Here is a 26509-nt window from a genome sequence, read left to right as displayed (position 1 = left end):
CTGCCCTCCGCCCACACCCTCACAGACAAATGGTGACTCATGTTTGCCCCAGAGGGCACAAGGCTGCTCAAGGCAGATGGCACCAGACCCTCCTCACCTGGCTGCTTGACCGTGAGGGTGATGAGCCCGGAGAGGTCCTCTGCCCGCTTGTACCAGCGGTCGCTGGGGTCCAGCAGCCACTCCTCCACGCGGCAGCTGTAGGCCCCGCTGTCCCGCACGGTGGAGTTCTGGATGGAGAGCAGGTAGAGGCCCGGGGCCGGGCTCTCCAGGTGCAGCCGGCTCCGCAGGTCGCCCAGCGCCGCTGGCTCCCCGTAGTGCAGCGTGCTCTGCCGGCTCAGCCAGGCCACCACCTCCTTGTCGGCGCGGCCCGGCCGCCACACCGACCACTCCACCGACAGCTGGGATGAGGGGCTGGTCCGGTTGCTCACCAGGCACTCCAGGGTCACCCACTCGTTCTCCAGCACCGTGATGTTCTTGTGGGTCTGGTTGACCTGCAGGCGGTTATCTATGAGAAAAGGCCATTAGAAATGCAACGTGACCGAGGGCTGCAAGGGTCCTTTTGTCTCCCCAAAAGCCTTTCCTACATGGCCACAATCCTGGGGTGTGACAAAAGAAATAAGGAAGTAGAGGAAAAAATAAGGGAGAAAGGAGAGGACAAAAAAAAAGGGGAGGAGAAGAAAATAGGGCTTGTGTTTTTTAGGGTCTTCTGAAAATCTCAGGCTAGCCACCAACAATGACCCATTCAGTGCAGGGAACTGCAAACCCACAATCTCCCGGTAGGACCTGGGAGGTCCTAAGTGCACACACACCTAATCAAGGGAGATCACACCTCAATCTTTTCTTGTTCTCCTCCTAGGATGAGGCAGTAGCCTGATCACACCCCAAGCACTAAGCCTCCCTGTTATGGAAAAAGGAAAAAAAAAAGCAAGGTGGAGAACAGACAGCTGATTACAGGGAACCCCCACTGCAAAACGAGAAGTGGCATGAGGGCAAAATCACATGCAGTGTTTTGCTGCCTTGGGAATGTCCCTGGTTTTTGCTCCACAATTTCATTGATACAGGAGGGTGACTGGAATCAGCTCTTTTATGCGAAATGACGTGTTGTACACTCCTAAATCCCTCACGATTCTTTCCAGGGGCAGCCTGGACTTCCCTGGTACTGCTGCTGCAGCAAGCACTGTACTTCCCAGAGAGAGGTGGGCAGTGCAAAGGAGGGGGCAGTCAGAGCTCCCCCGTCCCTGGCCACCCCTCAGCCACCTCGGGACTTTGCTGACAGAAACGAGGAGCTGGCACTGGCAGCAGGCCATGGCCTGCTGCGCTGTCTGCGTGCGTGGCCAGGCAAAGCTGCACTGGGGACCATATCCAATATCCCTCTTGCACCCTCGTCCACAGAACTTGTGCCTAGCCAGCCAAATCCAGACAGAGAAAATGCACTGAGCACCCTACTCCAGCCCTGATATCCAACTGCATCCATCCTGCCTGAGGGATTTTATCTTCCAGACACAGGCAGCTGGAGCAAGCAAGGACAAGGCAGGCTTCCCCATGAAGTACCAATGCTGTGGGACAGTACTTGCCTGCCTGCCTCTCCCCTTTGCCCTTTGTCCCAGGTTGGGGGGCCATATTTAGCTCCTCCACCACCTCACCTTCATCAGTGTCGTCCACTGCCTCAGAAACCACCCACAGAGAAGATTCCTCCTTTCCTGGCAGCCAGCTCCCCACCTCATTAAACTTGTTATTCCCATCTCATGTGCATAGGGAAAAGAGACAAGACTTCCTGTGCCTGTCAGGATACAGGCAGAGAGTAAAATTAAACTGTGTGCAAGACATAAAAATGCTTTCCCAGGCAGGCACACAGGGGTTCTCTCTCAGCAGGCCGCTAGTTGACACTCTTGCTACGTGATGCTCTCAAGGAGAATGAAACCTGGCTGGATGCAGGGGCCCTACGGACTATGTGGGATGGACAACCTTCATGTGGGGACACTGAAAGGCACCCAGGCTCAGCCTGGAGAGAGACAAGAGTCACATCAAAGGAGCGAAAACCCTCTTTCCACACAGGGATGTGCAGGCATGAGGACGGGGTGGCAATCTCACAGGCCGAGCACAGGAGGCAATGCCAAGAGGACCCCACCTGGCTGCTTGACGGTGACCTCGGTGCGCCCTGACACCTCCTCTGCCAGCTTGTACCAGGCATGGTTGGGGCTGAGCAGCCACTCCTCCACGTGGCAGTAGTAGCTGCCGCTGTCCCGCACCTCTGCCCGCTGCACCGTGAGGCTGAAGAGCCCGCCCGAGGCGGAGCGCTCGAACTGCAGCCGGCCCCGCAGCCCCTCCTCCTCCGCGTAGGTGCCGTACTCGAAGGCCGAGCTGTGGGTGGTCTTCAGGATGAGCTTTCCGTCAGCGTCCGAGGGCTTGTGCACGTACCACAGCACGGCGAAGTGGGAGTCGGGGCTGGTCTGGGATTTCACCGAGCAGTTCAGGGGGATGGGCCGGTTCTCCACCAGAGTGATGCTCCGCTTCGACTTGCTCACCTGCAGCTTGGTCACTGGGGGGGGGAATGGAGAAGGATGAAGAGAGGTGGGTCGTTAACACAGGAAAGAAACTCACCTGATTGGGGGTGGACCGGAGAGTCCCCTCTTGCCTGGGTCCCACTTGTCTTTAAGACATTTAGATATTCTACCAAATCTCTCCTTTCAAAGCCTATCTACTCCTGGATCCTCCTACTGTGTCCCTCAGCAACAGAGGTGGCTTTTTCACAGTCTGACCTTTAAAAGACTTTTTAATTCATAGTGGTCTAAGGCACCAGACTTAGCAAGAAGACTACACCCAAACTCAGTGGTTTTTCTCATGGTGACATCACACCACTTGCACCTCAGGGCAATGAACTGTTGACCAGTTCCAGAGAAAACCACTTCTGAGAAAGTGAATTAAGCAAGACCCCACTGCTGTCACATGCCAGCCATCTCAGAGAGATGTAACCCATAGCTAGGGGAGGAAATGCAGGCACAACTGGAAAAGGAGAAGGAGCACCAGACTGGAAGGGATCAGTAGGGAGCAAGCTCTGCTCCCACAGAAAGGAGATCTGGCTCCAAGTCCATCACAAACTGCACAGCCTAGAACAAGCCACAGGCACACCACCTCCCTTGGCTTCCCAGGCACAAGTGCAGTTCCCACGCTGTAGCCAGGCGGTCACACGGTGTTGAGGATGATACAGCAGAATCATTAGCTCTAGTTCCTGTAAGGAGAGACACACGGATCCTAATTCCCCTCTCCCTGTACGATCACAAGACACAGCCTCCGCTGCTGCAGCGTGCGCTCAGACTGTGCTGTCACCTGAGCCCTGAGCCAGGCCATTCCTGTGGGCAGGGAGGACACAAAGCGCCCTCCTGTGACACTTGTGCTTGGTGTGCCCCGGAGCCCCTCTGGCTACAGACGGGGGAGAGGGGCAGCTCCCACCCAGCCGGACACACCACTCCTCCCAGCAGCTCTGCCACCATGGCCCTCCCCTCCTTCACCTCTCCTCACACAGCTGCTCCCCTCTGAAAGGGGGAATGCTGCCTTGCTGCCAGGTGAAGGGACTTCGCTCACAAGCTACAAATCTCTTCAATAAAACCTAAAGAGCGCATGGGTACAAGTAGCACGACAAAAGTGTGGCACCACAGGCATGAACAGCTGAGGGCTGCCAGGGGACCTGTGCCCATCCACACCCTGCAAACACATCCCACGCATCCTGTGTTTGTGAGGAAGCAGTGTTGTCTTCTCTCTCTCACCAAGGCATGGGCTCCTTGCTTTGCATCACACTTTGCTTCCAGCTTCCCTTGGGCACCAGGGCCTCGGATGCCTGTCGGCACAAGCGATGAGTGACAGTGCCCAGGGAGAGGATGGGCACAAACAACTTCAAATGGGAGGAACTCCCACCACAGCAGCGCTTTCTGCTCTATCACATCTGAGATAGGCATCCTGGTATCACATCAGACATTCCCCTGGAGCCTGGATTGCCCGTGGCTTTGATCAGTATGCTAATAAAGGCTCAGTGGCTGTGGTATGGCATGCAGCCACTGGAGGAAGGAAAGGACGGAAATTGTGCTTGTTTTTCCTCCCTAGGGACTTTAACCTAATGGAAAGAGTCAGTGTCACCCTGTTGTGTTTCTGTCAGAAGCATTCCTTCCCCTTTGTCTCACTTCAGGACAACAGCCTTAGCCACCACACCCACCCTCATCCCACCTTTTTGGCTCACGATTGGTTAAGAATGGTTATTTCGAGTATTAATCAATCTTCCAAGTCCCTGGGAGATGAACCAATAAAGGAGAAGGTGGTTCTCAGCAGTTTCTTTTCTCCCCAGCCCCCTTTCCAAACAGTTTATTTTTAATTGGTACTGGATTATTTTCTGCAACCGTTACTACGGAAACCTCGGTTACTATAGCAACCGTGTATGTTAAGTCAGTAGCCCTATATCTATTAAAATGCAGTATATACACACGCTGCGTGTGGTGGGTTGCTCGATATCAACACACACACACAGACAAAGGCAGGGTACACGCAGACCAGAGCTGTTGAGAGGCAAGCACCCCTCTCAGTGCTCTTCCCACACCGTGGCACCTCCAGGAGATGAAAATGAGGATGACTGACACGGAGTAATTTTAACCTTAGTGTTTGGGGCAACAGACCTGCACCTTGTACATGACAGATGTTTTCCACTGAAGCAGTGAGGGCTTGTTCCCAGACAGTAATCACAGTAATTGTCACTGTGTACAAACAGCACAGACCCCTGAGGTCATCCAAGGACTCTTAGATGGCCTCTTTGCAGCTTTACCTGCTTTTATTCTTTTTTGAGAGTGATGGGGATGCAAACTTATTAACTCTGGCAAAAATGAGATCTTAAATTACACGCATACATGCCCCTCCAGCCCTCCAAGCTGTCCTTGGCAGCCACTGCAGCCAGCAGTCAGGGATGTGCCCACATTTGCACTGAGTCCCCAAGATATTGATGAGATGAGCGCTTCTACAGTTGCTACCAGCTGGAGCAGCAAGCCCTGGCAGGGAATTACAGGTCTTCCCTTTGCCAGACAGCACTCTTGCAGAGGTTCGTAACACTGTGCACGAAGTTTCCTCTAGATTAGAGGTATCAGTGATATGTAATGACATACCTGCCAATGCACTTTTCATCAAACATGAATTATTTTCCTAAGGGAGGCACACCACAGAAGATGCAAGTGCAGGTTTTGTTTCCCTCCCACAGAATTAGACAGGACATTCTCAGTCTTTTCCAATTCTGTGAATGCCAAACACTTCCACGTCCTGGTACTGGCTCCTGCATAGTATACACGCACCCACCTCTTCTTCATAACCTTTTGCAGATCCTGTAGGAATAACTCACGGCTTTTACGGACCACAGGCTGATAACTGCTAAGCTGGAAATGCTGTGGCAATCAGGTTACCTTGGGGCAGCTTCACCCTCAGGCTGGTGGCTGGTTTGCTTGTCTGTGCATGGCAGAGATCCTGGTTAAGACACGGGAAGCTTTGTGGGATAACTCATACTTCTGCTCTCCCATGGGGCTGACCATCAGCCACTGTTCACAGATAAGCAAACGAATCCACAAAGCTCATTTTGCATTTCGGAAAAATTACTTAATAAGGGGAAAACAGATTAATATTGAAGTTCGTGGTCCAGGGTAATGGGAAAGGTATGGTAAAACACCAGGGAGTCCATCTATCTCTTCTCCCATTCTGGTGGTATAAGCCTATTCCAGCGCAAACTTGAGTCTCTCCATGCCATGTACAGCTTGCCAGGTCATGTTTAAAGATGCTGCCATGACATGGAAATGGTTGTAGCTCCTGGTGCACGAGTGAGGTTGCGAGAAGTCTGACACCCGAGGCACCGAGCCAGCAAAACCTCCGCCCTATTGACAAGGGGGAAACTCCCTTTCCTGGCTTGAGGATTTGCCTGGGCAGAGAGCCAGGAAAGGGCTCGGCCTTCAAACGGTGAATTGATCCGGTGTGCCCCAGGGGCTGGGGCTTCGGTGAGGCAGGGCAGGGCAGCTCCAGCCCTGTGCCAGGCAGTGGAGGTGGTGGGTGCAGTGCTGTGAACAGACACGGTTACACGGCGTTTTCTGCTGCGCTGTCAAGAGGCTGATGTTCTCTTAACAGCCTCCCGAACAGCTGCTCAGTGAGAGGAACAGGTGCCTGTGTCTAGGTGAAGTTATCGTGCGTATCATCTGCAAACCATAATCCTGTTGCCACAATGTCTCCTGGCTCCCTGGAGAGTGCCAGTAAAGAGGATTTCATACCTTAATGTACTGTAATTGGCCCTACACAGGCTATTAAGGCTTTCAATTTACACTGGCAACAAGTCATGGTTAAAACCCTCTTAGTTTTTTTTAAGGCAGCATGGTCTCCCAGCCCCTGTGAAGCCACACAACCTCTGTGTGAATAGTGTAGGTGCTGAGCCCTGTAAGTGGTGCTTGGGCAGGGCCCTGCAGGCAGCACCAGAACAGGGACAGCCCTCTGAGGGCATCCTAATCCAACTGCTGGAGGAGCTCCAGGAGGTTCAGTGGGTGGTGGCTCAAGCCAGAGCCTGACCAGGACATGAGGGATGGATATTACATGCTTGTTGGGGTGGAGAGGCTGGCAAAGATATTCAGTGTCCTCAACAAGCTCACACACGTACTAGACACCTCACCTCACCTCAGAGACAGTCCTCCAGCATCACATCCCTCTGCACTAACTCCCAGGCCAAGGAAAATGTCCCCGCTCACTTTCAGGGACATGCATTACCTCAGGATGCCTGTGGCAACTTCTGGTCCTCAAAGCTTGCATGTCTGGTCCTCCCAGCTTGCTCCCTGGCTGGGAGCTCAGGTCAGACACACCTTACAACCACAGCAGGCTATGACACAGCCAGGTCCTCTACAAGCTGATATATCTAAGTAGGGATTTTCTACACACCATCAAGCAGGCAGTCAGTCTCCTCAAGCTGAGCATGTGGTAAGCACAGTTATACAAATATTTGGGGGAAGGGAAAGCAGTCATCAGAGGAGGAGGACAGAGACAGTGATATGATTCATGGCTTTTCTGCTGACTTGCTGCCTCTTGGCTCCCTCCCCTCTGTTTCCTAATCACCAAGCTGGGGTTACAACACTTAACTTTAGCAAAGCACTTTGCAACCTGTACCTAAAAATGCTGTGATAAGAAGATGCTCCGTCTCAGACACCTTACATCATTTTTGCCTTGTAGGCAGCAAGAAAATACAACAGCAGGAGTTTACTTCCCACCTGGGAGCCACCATTACCAAGTCCTGGGAATGGCAACGTTTAATTGCAGCTGAAGATACTGTTTTCCCAAAACAGCCCCATACAAAACCCCAGAACGTTGCTCCTGCAGCAAAGGAGGAGGGGGTCATCCGCTGGGGAAAGAGCCAGCTCCGCATGAGCCAGCAGCTGTGGCACAGAAGGGGGGGCAGGAGGATGGACACTACCACCCCAGAGAGTCCCCAGAAAGCCCTGTCACCGCAGCAGGGAGGTAGTGTCCCACTTTGGAGGCTGCTGCTCTCTGGGGAGAGCTCCTCCAGAGAACGCTCTTGCTTGGAGAGAACTGGTGAAGTGTTGCAAAAAGTTTTCTGGGGGAATGTCCTACTTTTAAAAGCCTCCACTGAGATTTGATTGTGCTGAAGTGTGTGTGCAGGGGGAGCAGAAACGAGGCCAGCCCAACCTGAATCCAGCCCTGGTTTAACACCATACAGTGGGTTTAGCAGGCCGATCAGGAGAGATTCTTTTCCTGGAGCATAACCCCATGGTGACTTCCTACAAGGAACCCATCTCTCCCAGCACACTCAGTGTACAACCCTGAAGGGCACTGGCCAGGCCTTTGGCACAAACTCAGCCATCCCCTCAGCCTGTGGTCACAGCCCAGAGGTGCTTCATCATTCCCTCACCAGGGCCTGAAAAGCACTCAGTGCCTGAATTCCTCCCGGGGATGTTTGCCTGGGATTCAAGAGACAAGTGTCCACGTTACTGGCACAGGCTTAGACACGTACTAGCATTCAGACCTCTGCCAGCTCTTCTCCCGTCCACAAAGCAGGGCTGAGGAGCCTCGTCCACCTCCCCAGACACTGCAAGGACTCCTGCTTTAATGACTGAAGGAGTCAAGCAAGTACACGCCAGCCTTCTGACTCAGCATGGCAAGAGCTGGATGACTCACGTTTATAAGGTTAGTTGAAAGCAAACCAGTGCTCAAAAGGGAAAGATGTGCAAGCCCTTTTGGAGAAGAGGCATCAGAAGAAAGGTATTTGCAGAAGGGAAGAAAACGAGATGCTCCTAGGAGGACTGTGCTCATTAAGCTTAACCATGGCATAGAAATCACAGCAAAGTAAAGACAAAGGCTTCCAGCACCGGGGCAACCTCCCCAGAGAAGGCGGGAACATGGCAGCACAGCTCCCGACTCCGGCTATTCTCTTTTAACTGAACACAATTCCTCCTGAAACTGGATTAGTGAGGTTGCAAATTGCATTAGCCAACATGGGAGGCTGCTGGTGCAACAGGAGCAGCAGAAAGGGAAATAGCATTAGACTTTGCCTGCCATTATTACTGCCATTATTAACTTGTCACTTTACTGTAGTGTTCCTATAACAATGAATTATTGCCTGCAAACAGGCTGACATGATTGAATTACTGGGAGAGCAGCTCTATGGGAAGGAAAGACAATGTTAACCCTTTCCTGAGGAAGGCTCAGCTTCAGCCCCCTCCCACGTGGCCAGACAAAAGAGCGAGGCTGTGACTGAACACCACCAAGTGACCTGCATTTCAACGTGTTCAGCAAGTTGCTGCAAAGTCCACAGCCCAGCAGGCAGCCCAGACACTCCCCAGCCTCACAGCTGCTGCTGCAGCAAAACCAGCCAGGTATTTAAGTAGCCATGCCTGTCCATGCTGACCATCTCCCATCCAACAGCCCTGCCCAGCACTCAGCCCCGAACACAGGCACAGGACTGAAGGACACTGTGCTACTGCAGTCTGGGGAGCAGAGTTTGATGCTCTCAAAATGGTGCCAGAGGGTGCTGTGGCAAAGCAAAACAGGAACTTCTCCTCAAACCCTGTGGTGGATCCACTTGCTCATCCACACCCACTCCAGCCCCACAGAAAGTGAGTGTGGCATCATCCCAATGTACCTACAAGTGGCCCCATGCCCTGCCCCTCCCCAAAAGCAGCACAGCCAGACTGCAGACCCACCAAACACCAGGGGAGCGGGTCAAGCCCATGGCTGCATGTGAAGACTGCAGGCAGTGACAAGGACATCTGCTCGGCCAGGGAACAGCCTGGGATTACCAGCCGTGCTGGAGGCCTGTGGAGCAGCTAACAAAGTAGCAGGTAACCAAGTGGGGCCTCGGGGAGGAATGCATGTGTGACCCAGAAAGGCTCTTTGAAGCCCAGAAGCCATGCATCTGCCAGCACATACAGAAAAGGCCGTGTGTGTAGCTGCAAGGATGGAAAAAGCTGGGAAGCTCACAGCCTCCCAGGTCCAGTCAAGGATAAGGCAGAGACCACCAGCTGGGATGTGCCACTGGCCTGAAAAAAGCAGGACTTTCCCCAAGAAACAGAAACCATGTTACTGTAAAGAACAGCAAGAAACAAATATACCTCAAAGCAAAATGCCTCACAAACCTAAAACCAGAAACTTTCCTGCAAAACCCTGAAATGCACGTAAAAGTTCTGCATGAGAGAGAGGAGGGGAGGGAGGAATAAAAGATTCCCAGCATGAGTTGTGCCTGCTGTCAGAAAACAACATACGGCCCACTGATCACTTGTAAATTAAAATATGGAGATAGGATCACTGGAAGATAAATTCAGTACCAAGCTACAGCCACTGAGGATAAAGAAAGAAAAAATAACATACCGAGATATTTAATCAACTCCTCGTCAGAAAGATTTCAAACAAAGGAGCGCTCCGTCAATTAGGAAAAAAAAGTAATTAAAGGCACCTGAAGAGCAAGTTGTAACACACACAGCAGCACCACTCACCAACTCCCATGCCATGCTGGAGGCTGGATTTCCTGAGACATTTTCTCCCTCACAAAAATACCCGTCAGTTTTGTGCAGCTGCATGCTCAGAGCACAAATGCACCCTGTAGTGCACGGCTGACTTTCGCACGCGCTGTGTTTGACTCGGGCATTTTCAGCAGCTCCTGCTGAAAAACTGAGTGCTGGGCAGACAGAGATGAGCTGCTTAGGGTGGTGTGAAATGTCATTTTCCTGCCATCCAGAGAGCAAGCTCTCCAGACAGACCTCAAGCACGATCAGGAGATCTTCTGGATACTGCCCACACCAGCCCTGAGAGTGTCAGGTGCTGCTCTCCATGCAAAGAGAAGTCCCCTGAGAAGGACCCAGCCGAATCCATCCAAGATTAGCTCACTCCACTCACCTTTAACTGTTCCTTTCCACAGGGCTAGCTTTCTGCAGGTGTATTAAACTGAGCTGGTGCACAGCAGGATCACTGCTGGCACAAGGAAAGGGACGGGACCATGCAACCAGCAGCATGCACTGGGGATGAGGATCACCTCCTTCTGTGCAGCCAAGTGCTAGATCAGCTCCACCTGCACCCTGAGTGCTCAGGGATGATGCTGCTTCCATAACTAGTGAGTACAACTACTGCTGGAAGAACAACCAAGTGAAATGAGCCCTCTGTCATTTCTTAAGGAATTGTATTCTTGAACTTCTTAAGGAGTGAGGAAGTGATTTCAGCACGATGGACTACAGATCCATCATTACCTGCACTCCCCGCTTCTCTGTTAATTGGGACAAGGAAAATTATAGTAATTTTCTTTAGCAGCATCCCAAATGCCTATTTAAGAAAGTAAGATGGCCTTGAGAGAAAACTTTTATGTATACATGTTAAAATAAAAGACTCTAAGCCACAGGTTCAGCATGTTTGGAGCCATTTTGGTGTAAGGAAGCAGATCTCAGATTCAGTGAACCCAGGAATTCAGTCTTTGACCAATGTCAGAACATGCAGTTTCTCATGCAGGAGAAGCATTCTGCAGGATACAGAAGACAGAAAAATGGTGCAGGTCTCATGCACAGGGATGGACTGCCAAAGGTGCTGCTTGGGCATACAGGGATATGATGCCTTTTCCTGGTCTTAAAATCAAGAGTCAAACACGGTTAGAAGGGGAAAAGGGATTTTACCTTGGTATTTATTTTACGGATCCTTAGGTGCACACATCCTGGTCGAATGCACTGAAATGCACACCGCAATGCACACCCCTAAAAGATCTGGTATAACATTATAGGTGTTACTAATTAGCATATCTATCAAAGATTCCCCAATGAGAGGCTCGAATGAGTCCCCCTCCCCAAGGAAGCTTCCCCTGGATGGTTCTATCTCAGTTTACAGAATGTGTTCTGGAGAGGACCTTGGGGTCTGGGGCACACTGATCCCTAACTACGAAGCTTCTAAAATGTTTAGTCTCTTAGCTTGACAAACAAGTCCAAGAATGCAGGCAAAAAGCACTAGGAATACAGAAGTTGTAAAGAGGTATAACAGGGGTATAAAAGAAAAGGCAAAAAATCATCATGGCATCAGAGGGACCCCTGGGCTGGGCACTGCTCTGACTGGAGGGCTGAGAATGCAGCAAGAGAAAAATTGTGCTGCTGCAGCACTGAGCCTGCTGGCCCCAAGGCCACTCAACTCATGGAGATCAGCAGGGCTGAGGCTCCATGCAGAGACTAGGACAGGAGAACAGTGGTCAACACCTGGCTGGAAAGCTGCTCATCATCAGTCTCCCTCTCCCTCAAGGGCTGCCCCTTCTGACTCTGGTTTTGAAGTCTTCAAGGACAGGAGGAGGTACAAAGCTTTAGAGCTGGACACCATCTAAGTACTGCTCACTGCAGAGTATTTTAGTCCAACAAGAGCAACCAGGGAATCGATGAGAAGCTAAAGTATGTGGAGAGAAGCTGTTCAAGACAACATCAAAGAAGGTGCATGTGCAGCACAGCCTGCAAACAGGCTGACACCATGGTTTTGTATATCCACACTGCAAACGGGAGTGGAAAACTGCTCAGGAGATATCAAAGAGAGAAAGCAGAGAGTACTTTGAAACGGAAGTGAAAAAATTGAACCTAAAAAGCAACCATGGAGAGAGCTAATTTGAGGAGAGCAGCATGTCCTGGATACAGCCCAGGTCTCCTGGCATTGTCAGTCTTGCTGGGGGGCTGAAAAGAAAGACTGCCTGCACTAACATCAGTGGGCAGACACAGAGCAGGCTGAGTCAGGTTAAGGTCCCACTAGGTGCAAGGATGTATACCCACACCCTTCACCCTTGTGAAATGCATCCAAGATGCTTCATGCACTTGAAGTTCTACTTCTCAGGTCACACCCCTGGGTGCATTTCTCAGGCTGAAGCCCCAAGAGAAACCTTGAACATAACTGACTGCAATCAGCTCAACACACCTGGCTCTTACCGAAGGCTCTCATAGGCAAACCTGCAGAGGATCCAAGTAGCATCATTCCCAGAAGGAAAACCAAATGCAGGAAGAGGTGAATCATAGCTCTGACCCCACAAGGCCAGTGTCATTATCCCCAGTACAGTATCAGGAATGCAGCAGAACATCCAGCATGAGCTCCCTCCCCTGCTGCTTACATTCAGGAGGACAGGGATGTTTGGAGCAGGGGGTGATGGCCAAGTGTGGAGAAAAAGCACCCTGGGGTGCTGGCCTGGGATAAGGAACTGTGCCAAGGAGGTGACAGCAAGTCTATGTAGGGAATCTGTCCCAGAGGACCTGGTAAGTGTGGCAACAGAGCTCCCCAGGGCAAATGGGCTGGACTAGGAGACTATCAGGAATACAAGGTGGGAGAATCGAGCACGCCTCTGCTATTTTCAGAAGAAAAAAGGCTCCAGCTGGGTCACTAATGCAGGTCTGTGCAAGGGGACAGCTCTGGGCCATGCAACACTGAGCCAGTGTTGTCATTTCATGTGTTCAGTGTGCTGGAAGGAAGGAGCAGCACCTCTGAGGCAGAACAGCAGTGAAGGGAAAGGAGTGAGTCCCTGAGCATACAGGAAAGAGGAGACTGCTCTGCACCACAGCCACAGCTGCTGAGAAACAGTCTGAACTCTTCTGAGCACTTCTTGGACTCCTTCATCACTCAAGCAGGAGTACAACCATTTGCCAGATGGAGCAGGCAGCTCCAAAGCAGGGAAGCGGCGCCGTCCTACAGAGCAAAACCACTCTGGGATCAAGCAAGCAGCAAACTTCAGTTTCCAGACTTCACTTCTGTAAGGAAGTTTCTAGCTCATTAACTTTCCTTGTTTAACTTTATTGCAGGATGCTGCCAGAAGCAAGAAGTGTCAGGTTAAAGTAGACTCTTTGTGGCCTTTGAAAACACTTGTTGGAGCCTCTACTCAAGAGTCTGGTCAGTACCCCACTGGCCACCTGTAGAAGAAAAGGCATCTTTCACATCCATCCATGAGAGGATTCCTTGCACACTGAAATTACTAAGAATTACTAAGATGAGATGGAATAAAGGCATTAACAGTAATATCTGAGCTTCATTTGCTAAGGAAAGCTTCTCACTATACTCCACAAATGTCTTGGTAATTAATTATTTGGAAATCAGTCCTCCTCTCCCAGCATTAAGTGTGCCATAGAACAGCCTCCTTTTCCAGTTCTCTTCTGCCTCGTGCCCTCCTCATCCTTCCAGCATCCACAGTCACAACCATCCACTGCCTGGCTGCTCAGTCAGTCTTCAGAGAGAAGGAGGAGCATGAGAGTGAATAGTCTCTATGTGGCTGCCATGGATGGGCTTGGACAGAGGTAAGTGTCCTTCATTTTCCACTCATTAGGTTTCTCAGGCCATTGCTAGCCCAGCCAGGGCACTCTCAGTGGTTTTCTGTGGACAGCAGAAAAGCAGCAGAGTGCTCTGCACCCACCACAATGAAAGGTTTCATGGAGAGCACCGCTCTAGCTCACCCTACTCTCCAAGTAAGGTTCAGGCAAAGGCCACCTCCAGCTCCTCCAAGGCCAGCTTGATGAGCCTCCACCCTCCCCCTCCACGATGGTTTCAACTTGACAGCTCCTAATAAACCAAACTTTAAGAAGCGGCCCCTGGAGAGCCTCTGGAAGCTAATTAATGCTCTAATGAAGAGCATGACTGCCTTGTTTGCTCGATGGCTCCAGGTCAATCAATCTGCTGTAGACTGCCTTGCAGAAAAGCAGCAAGGAGCCAGCACCCCAGCGCCTGCTCAGTTATCATCCCCTGCCGTCCCTCCCCACCCCTCCTCCAATGTTCATTACTGTCAAAAAGTCAGCACCAAGGAGACAGATTTCTAGAGGCCACTGCAGCTTCTCCCCGAACACCCCATCCAGGATTAGTCACCAAGGAACAGGACAAGGGACAACGCAAGGATAGAGGGGTGGGGAGCAGCATGGGGAGGTGCATGAGTATGAAAGGGGTGAAAAGGTGTTGTCAGGGTGGGGATGTTATGTGAAAGCCCTGCTTTTTTATTCTGTTACTGCCAGAGAGACTCCCCAGTGTTCAGACCCCAGGACTTTGCCGAACCACCCCTCACTTGTGCTGCAGGGGGATGATAAGTGCAGTAACTCACACAATGACAACAGCAGTACTAATACACCAGCACAAATCTGCTCAAGCCTCCTTGCCAAAAGAGAGCCCTCTGCAGACACCCAAGCCTGCCCAGATTGTAGCACGGCCCCCGTCATGCACTGTCTGCTGCCCTTGTCTGAGTCCTGCAGACCACATGGACACGCACTGCTCCCAGACAGCACCTGCTTTCTCAGTGCTCCATCCCTGGAAACCTGGCAGGGAGAAGCAAGATCCAAGGAGGAGATGGGAACAGAGCCTGCCTGACAGCCTTTGGGTTTCCCCTTGACCTGTCTGGATCTATCTACCACCTTCCTCTCTCAGGCAGGACCCAGAGGTTTCCCCTCCATGCTGTGCAAGGAAGGGGACATGGAACAGTGATGTCAGCTGGCATCTCAGTGAGAGTACTGAGAGATCAGCTTGAATCCAAACTGTTCCAGGGTCACCTGGATTCAAAAGGAACCACCTGTACCTCTGCTTCCCCTAAAACCCACAAAACCTTCAAGTGCCAGGGAATCACCACATGGCTATTCCATACCAGCCCACTAAGTCTTGCATGCTGGATGCTCTTCTCCACCTGGAAAGGGGGAAGGCAAAAGGCAGGCAATGTCTCTAGATGGGAAAATGGTGGTGAACCCTCAGGGGAAAGGGATGATGGCCTTGGGAATGAAAGAGGGTGTCTTGATGGAGGGAGAGATAGGCTTTTTTTTCATCAGAAGCAGAACAATCATTGTATATTCTTCTGTCTTTATTAAAAATAAGACGGAAGACCCAGGTTTGCAGAGGCAGGCCAGATACTGCAGCGGAAGGGGAGCCCCAAACACAAAAGAGATCTCCACCCCTGCACTTGGGGCTCACTGCAAAGTTCAGGCTGCACTACTGTGCATGGTCTCCTGCCAGCTTTGCTTTCAGGGAAGCAGCTGGCATGAGCCGAGACTTTTATTATTCCTCCCCTTCTGCGGCAGCATGAGCTCACCCAGAAAGAATCAACAGGCAGCTTGAGATATGGAAGTAAAAAGGAGAGCACTGCATTGTAGGCAAATGAAATAACCACAGGCAATCTGGCCAGTCTGGTCCCCAGTCACATCCAACAGCCCCCCACACACCAGCCTGAACTTCTGCCCCAGCCTGCACAAGTTAGAACTCAGCACTGGCCCTAAAGCAGTGCAGGTCTCTGTCCCTGCAAAGCACACATGAGCTTTCAACCCAAGGTGTGCAGGCTTGCGTGACACTGAGCAGCAGGCCAGGAACGGGAGCTTCGGATCCCACTGCTACTGCTGGAGAACTTTAGTGATACCTAAATTCTTTATAAGCTCTCACACAGCCAGCACCCTTTCTAGGGACCTTCCTCACACTGCCAGTCCTTAAAACAGCTTCCTGCCCGAGGGATCAGAACGTCACACTCAAAGGTCAAATCTGGCTCAGATGCCACGCAGGACACTTGTGCCTTCCTGCCTGCAGACCTTGTACTCAGAGCTGGGTTAATGCTGCCATTGCCTACCTTTCTTACTCCCTCCTTCAGGCCCTACATGTTTCATTTCTCAAAATACTGCTCATTTCTTCTGGGAGTAGGGAAGGACTGGATGTTTCAAGCTGCTGGCACTCCCTCAGCATTACCTGTTTGCCACAAGATAGCCATAGGTGAAATTACTTTGCAGCCACATTAACACATGCAATTCAAAATCAGCACTGCCATCTCTGCAGTGACTAAACCACCCAGCACAGATGACATCTAGAAACACCACCCCACTGCAAGAGTGCCAAGGAGAGGCAGTCTGAGCGCTGAAATGGCAAACCAACACCAGGAGAAGCTCTGGCACCCTATTCCTTAGGGATGCAGGAATTCACAAAGCAAGGAGGTCACCACTAATCTACCTTTCTCTCCTCAACACACTTCAAAGGCTGACATATACTTATTTTCATGTCTGCACCTGGAACCTGTCAAATAGAAAAGTCACTCAAACAAGGAGCAGGGGTTTAAGAGGGAACTAGAATCCCAACGTTATCTTACAATTTAGAAACACATGCTGGCTCCATTTGCCAAAAGACCTCAAGACAAGCCTTCTTTGTGGTGTCCCTTAGTGGATTGGTAGTGGAGATAGCTGACCCAAGCATATTGGTCAAGGCAGATACTCATGGCTAATGGGAAAGGAAAAGCTAGGAGCGAGACAGCAAACAGCAACCTGAAGTTACCTCACATGACGGTGACTGTAGAGGCACAGAATTAGACAGACAGTGCTCTCAGTGCTTAATCGTTCTGGGGTCCTGAATGATCCCTTTGGAAGAAGCCCTGGATATTTATCTGAAACCCAGCTCCCGCTTCAACAGCACAGGTTTGACTGGGAAGGCTCTAGGACATTCATTCAGAAGTGTCTGGGGAAGTTGTGTCTCACATCATCCTGGATCCTCTCTGGAGATTATCCAGCCAAAGACCCAGGAATGACACAACACGACCCTCTGCCACCTGCAAAACCAGAGAGAACCAGAGCAGTCCCTGGTCCGACTGCCAATACCACATTCATGGAGAACATCAACCACCTGCTCCCAGAGGCCGCCTGGGACATGGAAACAAACACAGAGAGGGTGCAGCCACGGTGCTGAGAGAGCTTTGGGGAGTCCCTCTTCTCTTCCATCCCAGCTAGTGAGCTGTAAAGCCTCAAACATTATGCAGGGCTCATTGAACTGACAGCTAAGATTTGTGTTGCAGTCGTTCGCTGAGCAGCTGTGAGACAGGGAGAGGTGAAAACCATGGAGACCTAGACAACTTGTTCTGTTAAGGCATCACTTGAGGGTTACTGCTCCAGGAAAGAACAACAGGCTGCCAGAGCACAGTTTAATTGTCCTGCCTGCCACCCTGAGCTGTGACACACAGGCTCTCTTCCGGATGCTGTTATCAAGGATTTCTCTTTCCCTCTCTGTCTCACACACAGATATACATGCACAGGGCTGTGAAGAAGCATATTACTCCAGGGACCACATCCATTCAACACTGTTTCCTAGGGAAGTAAGCTAAAATGATGAACATCACCAACTCGACCTTGCAAGCAGTAAAACATGTATTACAAGGCAGCATAATCAAGATAAATGGAGAAGATTAACCAGGAGATGAGGGCAAGGGAGAGAGAGGGGAGGAAAATGATGGAGAGCTCGTGAGGTGGCTGGAGCTCACAGCATCCCCTAAGCTGTCTAAAGACAGGGTTGGGGAAGGTGGAGAGAGTATGAAGAGGGATACTGACAGGAAAAACACAAAGCCCAACCAGGAGAGACCCTAGGAAGGAGTCCTAGAACGAGAGATGCACCCAGTTACTAGACCAGAGCTGCAGCACCCCACCTGTGGTGCATGTGCAGCTTTGGTTGGAACACGTCTCTCTCCCTGATCCTGTCTGCGCCATTCTTCTCTCTTTTCAGAGTCTGCCCTGATGAATGGAGGTGGCAACCTGAAAACCACCTGTCTCACAGGAACAGTCCGGAGACTGGACTGTGCTCAGCCACCTCACTTCCCAGAAGAAAACCCCACGGATAGCATACAAGAGGCAAAGAGAGGGCCCAGTTCCCCAGAGGTGGACAAAGGAGCTCCAACATGATCACAGTCAAAGAGCAGTCCTAACTCAGGGGAGACCACTGCAGCACCAGCACACGCCCTGTCCCCCCGACGCGCCCCTCAGCCCCTGCACGCGCCCTTGGCGCTCACCTGGCCGCAGGACCCTGATTTCCAGCAGGTTGGAGGTCCTGTCCGCCAGCCTCGTCCAGCTGCTGTTGTAGTTCTTCCTCCAGAGCTCAGCCACGCACTGGTACTTGCCGGCCTCGGTGTCGCTGGCCCTGCTGATGCTCAGGCGCACGTTGTTGCTGGACTCGGCCTTCTCGATGGCGGTGCGGGTGCGGAACCCTGCGTACCTGTCGCCCCACTGGACGCCGCCGTCGCGCGTGAAGGTCACCAGGTCGTGGAACTCGGTGCTGCCCGCCGGCTGGAAGCGCCACGTCACCGACACCGGCACCCACGACGGGTAGTGGGGCTTGATGATGCACTGGAGGTCGAAGGACTCGTTGTAGGTCACCCCCGGGGTGCGGGAGATGGCTGTGACAGCAAATCCGGCCTCTGTGGGAAGAGAGGAGAGGGCGTTGAGAGACGCCTGCCTGAGGAGGCCCTGCTGTCAGCATGCAAAAGCCAGAGCGTGGTCATACAGTGGTACAACCAGCCACTCGAGCTGTGTCGGCTTCTCGTTTGCTACGGCCAAGTGAAAAGCAGAGGCAAGAACACACGAGTGGTGACTGCCTGAGCAGCAGTGACTGCCTGAGTGAGCACGGGCTGCAGCCACAGCAGGATTGCCCTTGATTTCTGCCCAGAGGAGTGAGACCCCCTGAGATCCAGAGGGCAGGAAGCCTCTGCGGGCTGCCAAAACCCTGTATGGAAATGCAGCAGCACAACGGCAAGGGAGCAGCACCTGGCAGAGCAGCTACTCAGCACCAGCCCCCTGGGATTCACATCCACCTCCTGGGCAGGGGGTCCCACCCTGTCCCCCACCCCAGGTCTGTGTCTGGTTGCTGCAGCTGGAGGAAGAAGGAAGAAAGCAACTAGTAGCAGCCTTCAAAACATGCACCATAGAGGTGGCAATAGTTACAAAACCCCAGGATGGAGGCAAACTGAAAGAGAAGCTGGTTGCTCCTGTTCTTCACACAGCACAGCTTTTGTTCTCTTCCAGGTCACAACTCCAGGACAGCTTTATGCAGTTGTTCTCGCATGTCTGCCACTCTGCAAGCTGGTCAATACACTTTGACTTGTCTACCCCCAGCACTTTGTTTGTTTAGAGGAGTTGAAATCAGCAGTCTCTTAGTAATTAAAAGATAACATATTCCAGTTAGTCAACCGTAAGCCAGTGAGGCTTACATGTTCAGTCAGAGTATTTCCATTGTTCATTTGTGCCAAGCTGCACAGAGAAATATTTTCTTCTCTTCCAATCACTTCAGTGTGGGCCAGCAGACTTAGCAGGGACCTTGTTTTCTTCTGCCAACATCCCCAAGAAGCGCTCCCCTCCTCAGAGGCTCCATGGGGCATCCCACATGGACTGACAGTTCTCCCTCTCCCTGCAGTGCTGACCACCCCAGCTCTCAGCAGAGCTGCCACTGCTTGAAGAGACCCCAGACAGTGCCCAGGCAAAAAAGGAACATCTTCTGGGTCAGCATGGAGCTTCAGCCTGCCACTGGCTTGAAGAGATGAGCCAGGAGCTCCCTGCTGCTGCAGGCAGACCGGGCACAGCATGGGGCCCACCAAATCTGCACACTTCCACCAGCAAGTGCGTCTGCGACCCCACGGCATCACCGTGCCCGAGCTCTGGGATGTGTAATTACTGAGGAAACAGGTCAATCTTCGGGATTAAAGCCTCTCACAGCATGTTCAGTGATTACCCAGGAGTGCAGCGTGAGACGCAGGCTGCCTCCCCTGCAGAGCTGCTGCATCTCAGCCCCACATAAGCCCTCACCTTCGGCCCTCCTGCTCCCAGCAAGTGTGTTACCAGGCCCAGCTCAGAGAAACCCTGAGCCAGAGAAGGCCCTAGAAAGCCAACCTAATTTCACCAAGACCAGCTGACTGCATCAAGTTTACTCTCCAGCTGGCCTGGGCAAGGAAGCCTCATGAAGCCATGCAGATACCAGGTGCGTTTCTCAGGTCTTCAACTCCACCTGCATGGTCATGGCACTTAGGTTAACAAACAAAAGCCCTTCTTTTGGGGTTTGGTACAAAAAGCACAAAAGTGGACTGATTTTCTGCAAATCCTCCCTACAAAAATACAGCACTCCCTCCCCCCCATCCTTCTGTGGCCAGCCAGGGACTTAAGTCCCTGCCACGCATTCAGCAGCCTCAGAAGTTCAGGAACATCTGGTCTCTTCTGACAGCACATCTCTCACTTCTGGCTGTTGTTTCTGAACCGCCCTGTGGTTAGATTTATGGGTTTGAACATCATCTGTGTGGTTCAGCTAGAGTTTCTTACCCCAGCAGGCTGGCAAACGATGAGACCTTAACTTGAAATGTGTCACTAAATTTACTGCATTTTTTTTAAAACAGCAGTTTCTGAAGCCATAAACCTCTCTTGCTCTTTCTTGGCACCCTGCATTTGAGTTTCTCAGGACATTTCAAAAACATTAGGCTGAACAAAAAAATACCAGATTCAGCAGTAAAGCAATACTCAACAGTTTCTCTACTATATTTTTATGAGCTACTTCAGCTTTGCTAGTTAAAGGAAGAGACCTAGGAATTTCTTAGGACTTGATAGAACATGCTCAACAGCCGGTGACTGAGGAGCAGAGGAGGTGGGACAACCACCTTTCCATCACATCTTCTGCAACTGCTGTGCACTTCTGAGCATCTTAAATTTTAACAAGAGTAGAAGTGACACATTTTAAAATCCCAGTGCTTAATCACAACGCTTTTACAAGTGGCAGAGTAAAGGGAAGGGTTGATACTTGGGACTTGTAGCAGGCCAAATGCTGCTGACCTCATGAGGAAGACACTATTGAAACTAGATGAGAATTTGCCTTTAGTTCTTTACAAAAGAACATCCGTACCTGCTTTTGGAAGCTATACAGGAAAGATTTCTAACTCCAGACAAAACAGCCTCTGAAAGGAGGTCAACAGTAAAGGAGAGGAAAGGAGGAAAAAAGCAAGATTTTCATCAGAATACAAAATGACTTTTAAGTATGGTCTCACACACATCTTGTCAAAGCTTAAGATGAACACTGCAAAGTACCAAGAAAAGCCACACGATCCCCACCCTCCTGCCAAAATTCCTATCTCGACCTTTCAATAGAGCCGCCTGATTGTCTCAGCCTTGGCATTCTGAAAACCAGTGGCCTCACAGAAGCACTCATCCCTTCTCCAGCCTTCTGCAGATCACTTTTGGAACCAGACCAAGAGGACCAAAGTAACTCACAATCCATGCAAAATACCAAACTCCCTACCTGCCCCTCTCCTAAAGTGATGTGGTTTCATTGTGTTTGAACAGAGGAGCCCCTTGGCAGAGCAGAGTACCAGCTGCGATGATCCCAGCCACTGGTTTAGCTTGGTTGTAGACAACACTGTGGTTCTGGGGCAGCAGCTCAGTGCCTCCCTGCAGAGGCAGCGAGGACCATTCCTGACTCATGCTTTCTGTCAGAGATGCTCACCATTTCTGCTGGCTGGGCCAACAGATGCCCAGCATTTTGTGCTCCTGATCCGGTGAGCAGAGATAAGGTTTACCCACGGCAGGCAAGGAGGCTTCGACGCCCACAGGCTGCCAATGGAGCACCACCACTGCACTGACCAAAACCCAGCTCCAGTACTGGCAGGAGACATCATGGGATGGGCAGCCTCTCTCCTCTGAAGGACTCTGGAAGCCCTATCCCTCTCCTCAGCCATCCCCTGCTTTGCTCCTGCCACAGCCACCCCTCAGACTTTGCCCACATACACAACGGCGCATGCAGGCGTTTTGCACCAACCTACGAGGAGCTGTGGGCAGGCTGCTGGGTGCCTCCATTTTGCTGGCAAGCAAAGGCAGGAACGCTGAGAACAGCCTCAGTGATTTGCAGGTGACCTTCTGCGGGCCGGCCAGGCACATGGGGACCGTGGCCCCAGGGCCCCCCACGCCTCAAGTACTCACCCAGAGCAGTGATGGACACCGGGGTGCTCGTGTGCCGCTCCCCAACCATCTGCCACTCCCCATCCAGTGTCTGTGTCCACTCAGCCACCCGGCACTCATAGTGGCCCTCGTCCGCCTTGACGCTGTTGAAGATCTCCAAGGTGAAGGAGCCGGGCCGGACCTGCTCCACCTGGATGCCCCCGTAGCTGCTGCGCTCCGCGTACGCGGGGCCGGGGTGCAGGGTGCCCTCGCGGTCCAGACGCACGATTTCGCTGCGCCGGTTCAGCTTGTCCACCAGCTGCCAGGTGACCGACAGGCGGCTCTGCGGCCCGAGGCCCGAGCGCACGTTGCAGCCAAAGCGCAGGCTCTCTCCCTCCAAGACATTGCTGGCGTTGTTGATTATCTCCAAGGAGATGCTGGTCTCTAAGGAGAGAAACGCATACACACAGGGCAGATGATACACACTCGCCACTGCTCGGGCTGCAAGAAGGACGCTGCTGGCCAGAGACGCTTTCTACCAGGTGCAGGAAACTGCCCACGCATTTGGGTCCAGGCACGTCTTAATCTCATGCGTGACCACATCCAAAAACAGCTGGTGGGCAGCGAGCTGCTCCTGGTGACTTGCACACTCAAGGCAGGTGTAGGCCAAAGCTGGGAGAAATCTCTCTGCCTACGGCTCGGGAGACATTGCCGTGTCTTCTGGTCACAGGTCCGGGATGGGATCTCAGCAAAACTTGAGGGAATTTCTGTTGCTACAATACGCACTGTGTGCAACTGGCTCTGCCAAAAAAAAAAAAGCTTCCAGCGCCCTGTGGCTTTTTCAGTTCACGTCATCCTGATCACCATCTTGCCACTTCCATTCCTACCAACACCTTTTGGGAGAAGCTCTCCCACACTCCCACTGCTAGTGATACTATAGGTAGCTATCGCTGTTGGGTAACATTGAAAAAAAAATATGGTATCTTGAGCTTTCCAGAGAAGTAAGGCTTTGTGGCTGGCTTCTCAGAGATACTGAGTGCTGGTTACTCCTGCTGCCTTCCATCAGAGTTATGGACACTTAGCACCCTTGAAAAATCATCACATTTGTTCCTGCAGCTGGTGATTTATCAAAGGCAAGAATCAAATCTGTCTGAAAGGTGGCTGGATCTAGAAACATTACATTTGAGATGTTTGTCCAATGCAAGATTTCTAGCTAGAGTAATTTTCAAAGCCAAACAAATGAGACCAAATATCGGTAGGAGAGAAAAGAAATAGAATTTCTTTTGGAGAAATGAGGAGGGAAAAAAAAGCTAGAGGAAAGGGCTGCATTTCCCTACCAATCTAGGAGATAGGAGGCAAATATAGCACAAAATCCTCTTGCAGCTACCCTCTGCTTGGTCAAAGCCCATTGCCATGGTAGCCTAGGCAACCCATGCATGGTTCACCATGCCACAGCTACCAGAGTTTCAGAGAGCAAAACAAGGAATGAGTCAGTGGACTCTCTCCTCTCAACCTGTTATTTCTGTATCATGTTTATCTGACACATATAGAAGACATGCAAGGCAAGCCTTCAGTTGTTTTCACCAGAGCTGGCTGACACCTGACACACAGTGACCAGGACAGAGCTCCGTGCTGAAGAGCACTGGGGCTCCAGCAGTACACCTGGTTTCTCCCAGTACAGCTGTCTTGCAAGACAGCTGAATCACCATCACATAACAGCCTGCAGGAACCTAGCAGCTTTTAGGATACACCAAGGCCAAGCTGCTCTCCCCATTATGCCTGCTGAATAGTTTACAGAGCACCCAGCTCCCTGCAGAGCAAGGCCAGGAGAGAGGTGTGAGGAGCAAGTCAGAGGCTGTCACATGTACCTTTAGCTCAGGAACAGAACTGCCAGCTTGGTGTCATTAGCAAGGTGGGGGCATGACTCCCCACCTATGAACCTGACACACATCCCTCCTTTTCATCCCTTTCCCAACAACAAAAATACATCTTGCCACTTGGGATTCCAAGCCTCCACAGCATGTGTACTCTTATCCTCCCTCTCCTGTACCACCACGCTCCAGGTACATCACAGCTTCCCCAGCTAGCTGCCCAGTACAGCAATGCCCCCAGGAGGGGATGGGCACGTCTCTACTTACTGAGTGGCATGACAGTGATGGGGATGTTCTTTGGCCGCTTGCTCTCCTTGTCAATGAAGTCTCCCGTCACGGTCTTCTCCCGCTCGGTCACCCGGCAGTTGTACTTGCCGCTGTCCTCCAGGCGCAGCCGGTAGATCTTCAGCACAAAAACGTTGTCACTTTCTTTGGCCACCTTGAGCTGGCCCAGGGCCTCGCGCTGGGCAAACTCGTTGTTGAGCACCGGCACAGCGTTGGGTCCCAGGCTGGCGATGAGGGAGCTGTTGAAGGCCCAGGAGATGGAGAAGTAGCGGTCAGGGATGTTCTGCGCCTCCAGGATGCACCGGAACTCCACCGGCTCCCCCACGATGTACATCCGCTTCTCTGTCTCCAGCCGGACACTGAACTCCTTATCTGGGGAGAGAGAGACACACCGACTCGTGTCAGGATGGCCAAGCCCACCAGGAGAGCCAGCACAGCTCATGTGAGGCGTTTACAACTTGCTACTCCCTCCATGGCCAACATCACTCAGACAAGCACATCCAGAGGTGAAAGGTTAGGGACTTGCTTTTGCTGTGGGAGACCAGATGGGCTGTGCTGCCAGAGAGGCACCCTCTTGCCCATCAAGCAAAGAGCAATCAAAGGCTTCCTCAGTCACAGCCCTTTCCTCCAGGGAGCAGCTCTGATGTGACACCAGCATCCAGTACCACTGTGGAATATGACCTGGAGCCTAGTCCTACTCATGCCCTGCTCAGCTGGAGTCAAGAGGCAGAACCTTTGGAGATATCAGAGAGGAAGAAAGAGCTCAGATGGGTCTTTAGATCCTTGGCAGGAACCTGTGCTGTGGGCTAGGAGGAGAATTTTGACTTGTAAATGGATCTTGTGTGATACAAAAGTGCTCGCTGAAACTTTTAGTTTTATTCTCTGCTGTGTCACTCTTACCTCCTCACATAACAAAATCCTCACTGTCTGTGCCAGCATCAAGTGCTTAAGACCTATGTTTTAGCTTCTGTGTCAGCCCCAAATCTTACCATGCCAGGAGACAGCGCCTGCCACCCAAGCCCCCTTGATGCCCTGGTGTCCCCTGGTTGCTCTTTGCTGACACTTCCCTTGGCTGCAGGGAGCCAAACCCCAGCCACCTAACAATGCACAGCCCCATTTCCCATCTCCTCCCACTGCCCAGCCAAGGGAGAAAAGGCAGAGGAGACACTGACCTGTGGCTTGCACGTTGACGATGGCGCCCTGGGAGCGCTTGCGGGTCATGGCATACCAAGAATTGTCCGGGTCCTGGATCCACTCCGCCGCCTCGCAGTAAAACTCGCCCTGGTCTGACGGGTGGAGGTTGTAGATGGTGAGCTTGGAGGTGGTCTCCCCAACCTTGTCCAAGCGCACGTCCCCCGTGGCCTGTCGCTGGGCGTAGGCGCTGCCGGCGCGCAGGACGAAGTCGCGGCTCAGGGAGATGACCTCCACGGGCGCCTCGCTGCCTCGCTGCCGGTACCACGCGATGGACACGTGGCTGTGCTGGGCTGTGCTCTTGGACACCTCGCACTTCAGCTCCAGGGAGTCGTGCTCCACCTTGCTCAGCGTCTGCGGGACCGCTGTCACCCGCAGCGAGTCGGGGATCACTGCAGCAGAGAGGGACACAAACGGCCCAGAGTTAGCAATGCTGAAATGCTGAGTGTAAAGGCCAAACGTCTTAAAAGAGAGCTGGGGGAGAGGTTTCTTTTTACAGCTGCAATTAAACATTAAGTATTATTAGCAAGGCTGTGTTAACTCACATTTAGCCCCTAAGAAAAGGAAAATTGGCTGGGAAAGACCATGACCTGCAGCACAAACTCCAGTGTGGTGCTTAAATTCCTGCTGCTCAGTGGGCCTCAGCAACTGAACAAGATTTTCCATCACGCTGCAGAGCAGCATGATTTAATTTAATTTCCCAACAAGGCATTTTGTCACAAGGAGCCTCTCCTCCATCACATGCCCCCCAGCATGCTCCGTGACCCCCCTCCTGCCCACATCCTTCAGCCACTCCTTAGCCCTGGCAGGGTCTTCACACCTCCTCAGTCACTGATGGGGCCAAGACAAACATACTCAGTTCCTTTAATCTTCCCTCATAAAAAAAGTCAGGAGATCCAATTCCCTTCTCCTTTGTTTATATAATTTCATCTGTTAATGACCCCCTCAGGCCAAAGGAAGGGGTTTCTGCATTCAGAGGGAACTGTCTCCTCTAAGGGC

General features: G+C 51.9%; 1 protein-coding gene across 2 annotated transcripts in view; it reads right to left on the bottom strand.

Annotated features, from left to right (window-relative positions):
- Positions 1-26509, bottom strand: part of IGSF3 (immunoglobulin superfamily member 3) — a 94752-nt gene that overhangs the window by 7559 nt on the left and 60684 nt on the right. The window contains exons 3-8 of one of the 2 annotated variants that reach the window (XM_048293657.1): positions 25492-25902; positions 24302-24691; positions 22206-22607; positions 18269-18673; positions 2129-2539; positions 98-505 (exon numbers count right to left, since the gene is read on the bottom strand). In XM_048293657.1, coding sequence (XP_048149614.1) covers positions 98-505; positions 2129-2539; positions 18269-18673; positions 22206-22607; positions 24302-24691; positions 25492-25902 — 2427 coding nt within the window. The remainder of the gene's footprint in view (positions 1-97; positions 506-2128; positions 2540-18268; positions 18674-22205; positions 22608-24301; positions 24692-25491; positions 25903-26509) is intronic. The other variant, XM_048293658.1, reaches the window with a different exon arrangement.

The sequence above is a fragment of the Corvus hawaiiensis genome, chromosome 2 (genome assembly GCF_020740725.1).
Source record: "Corvus hawaiiensis isolate bCorHaw1 chromosome 2, bCorHaw1.pri.cur, whole genome shotgun sequence".
NCBI classification, from domain to species: Eukaryota; Metazoa; Chordata; class Aves; order Passeriformes; family Corvidae; genus Corvus; species Corvus hawaiiensis.
The sequence above is the reverse complement of the archived record's forward strand: the minus strand, read 5'-3'. Positions and strand labels throughout refer to the sequence as shown.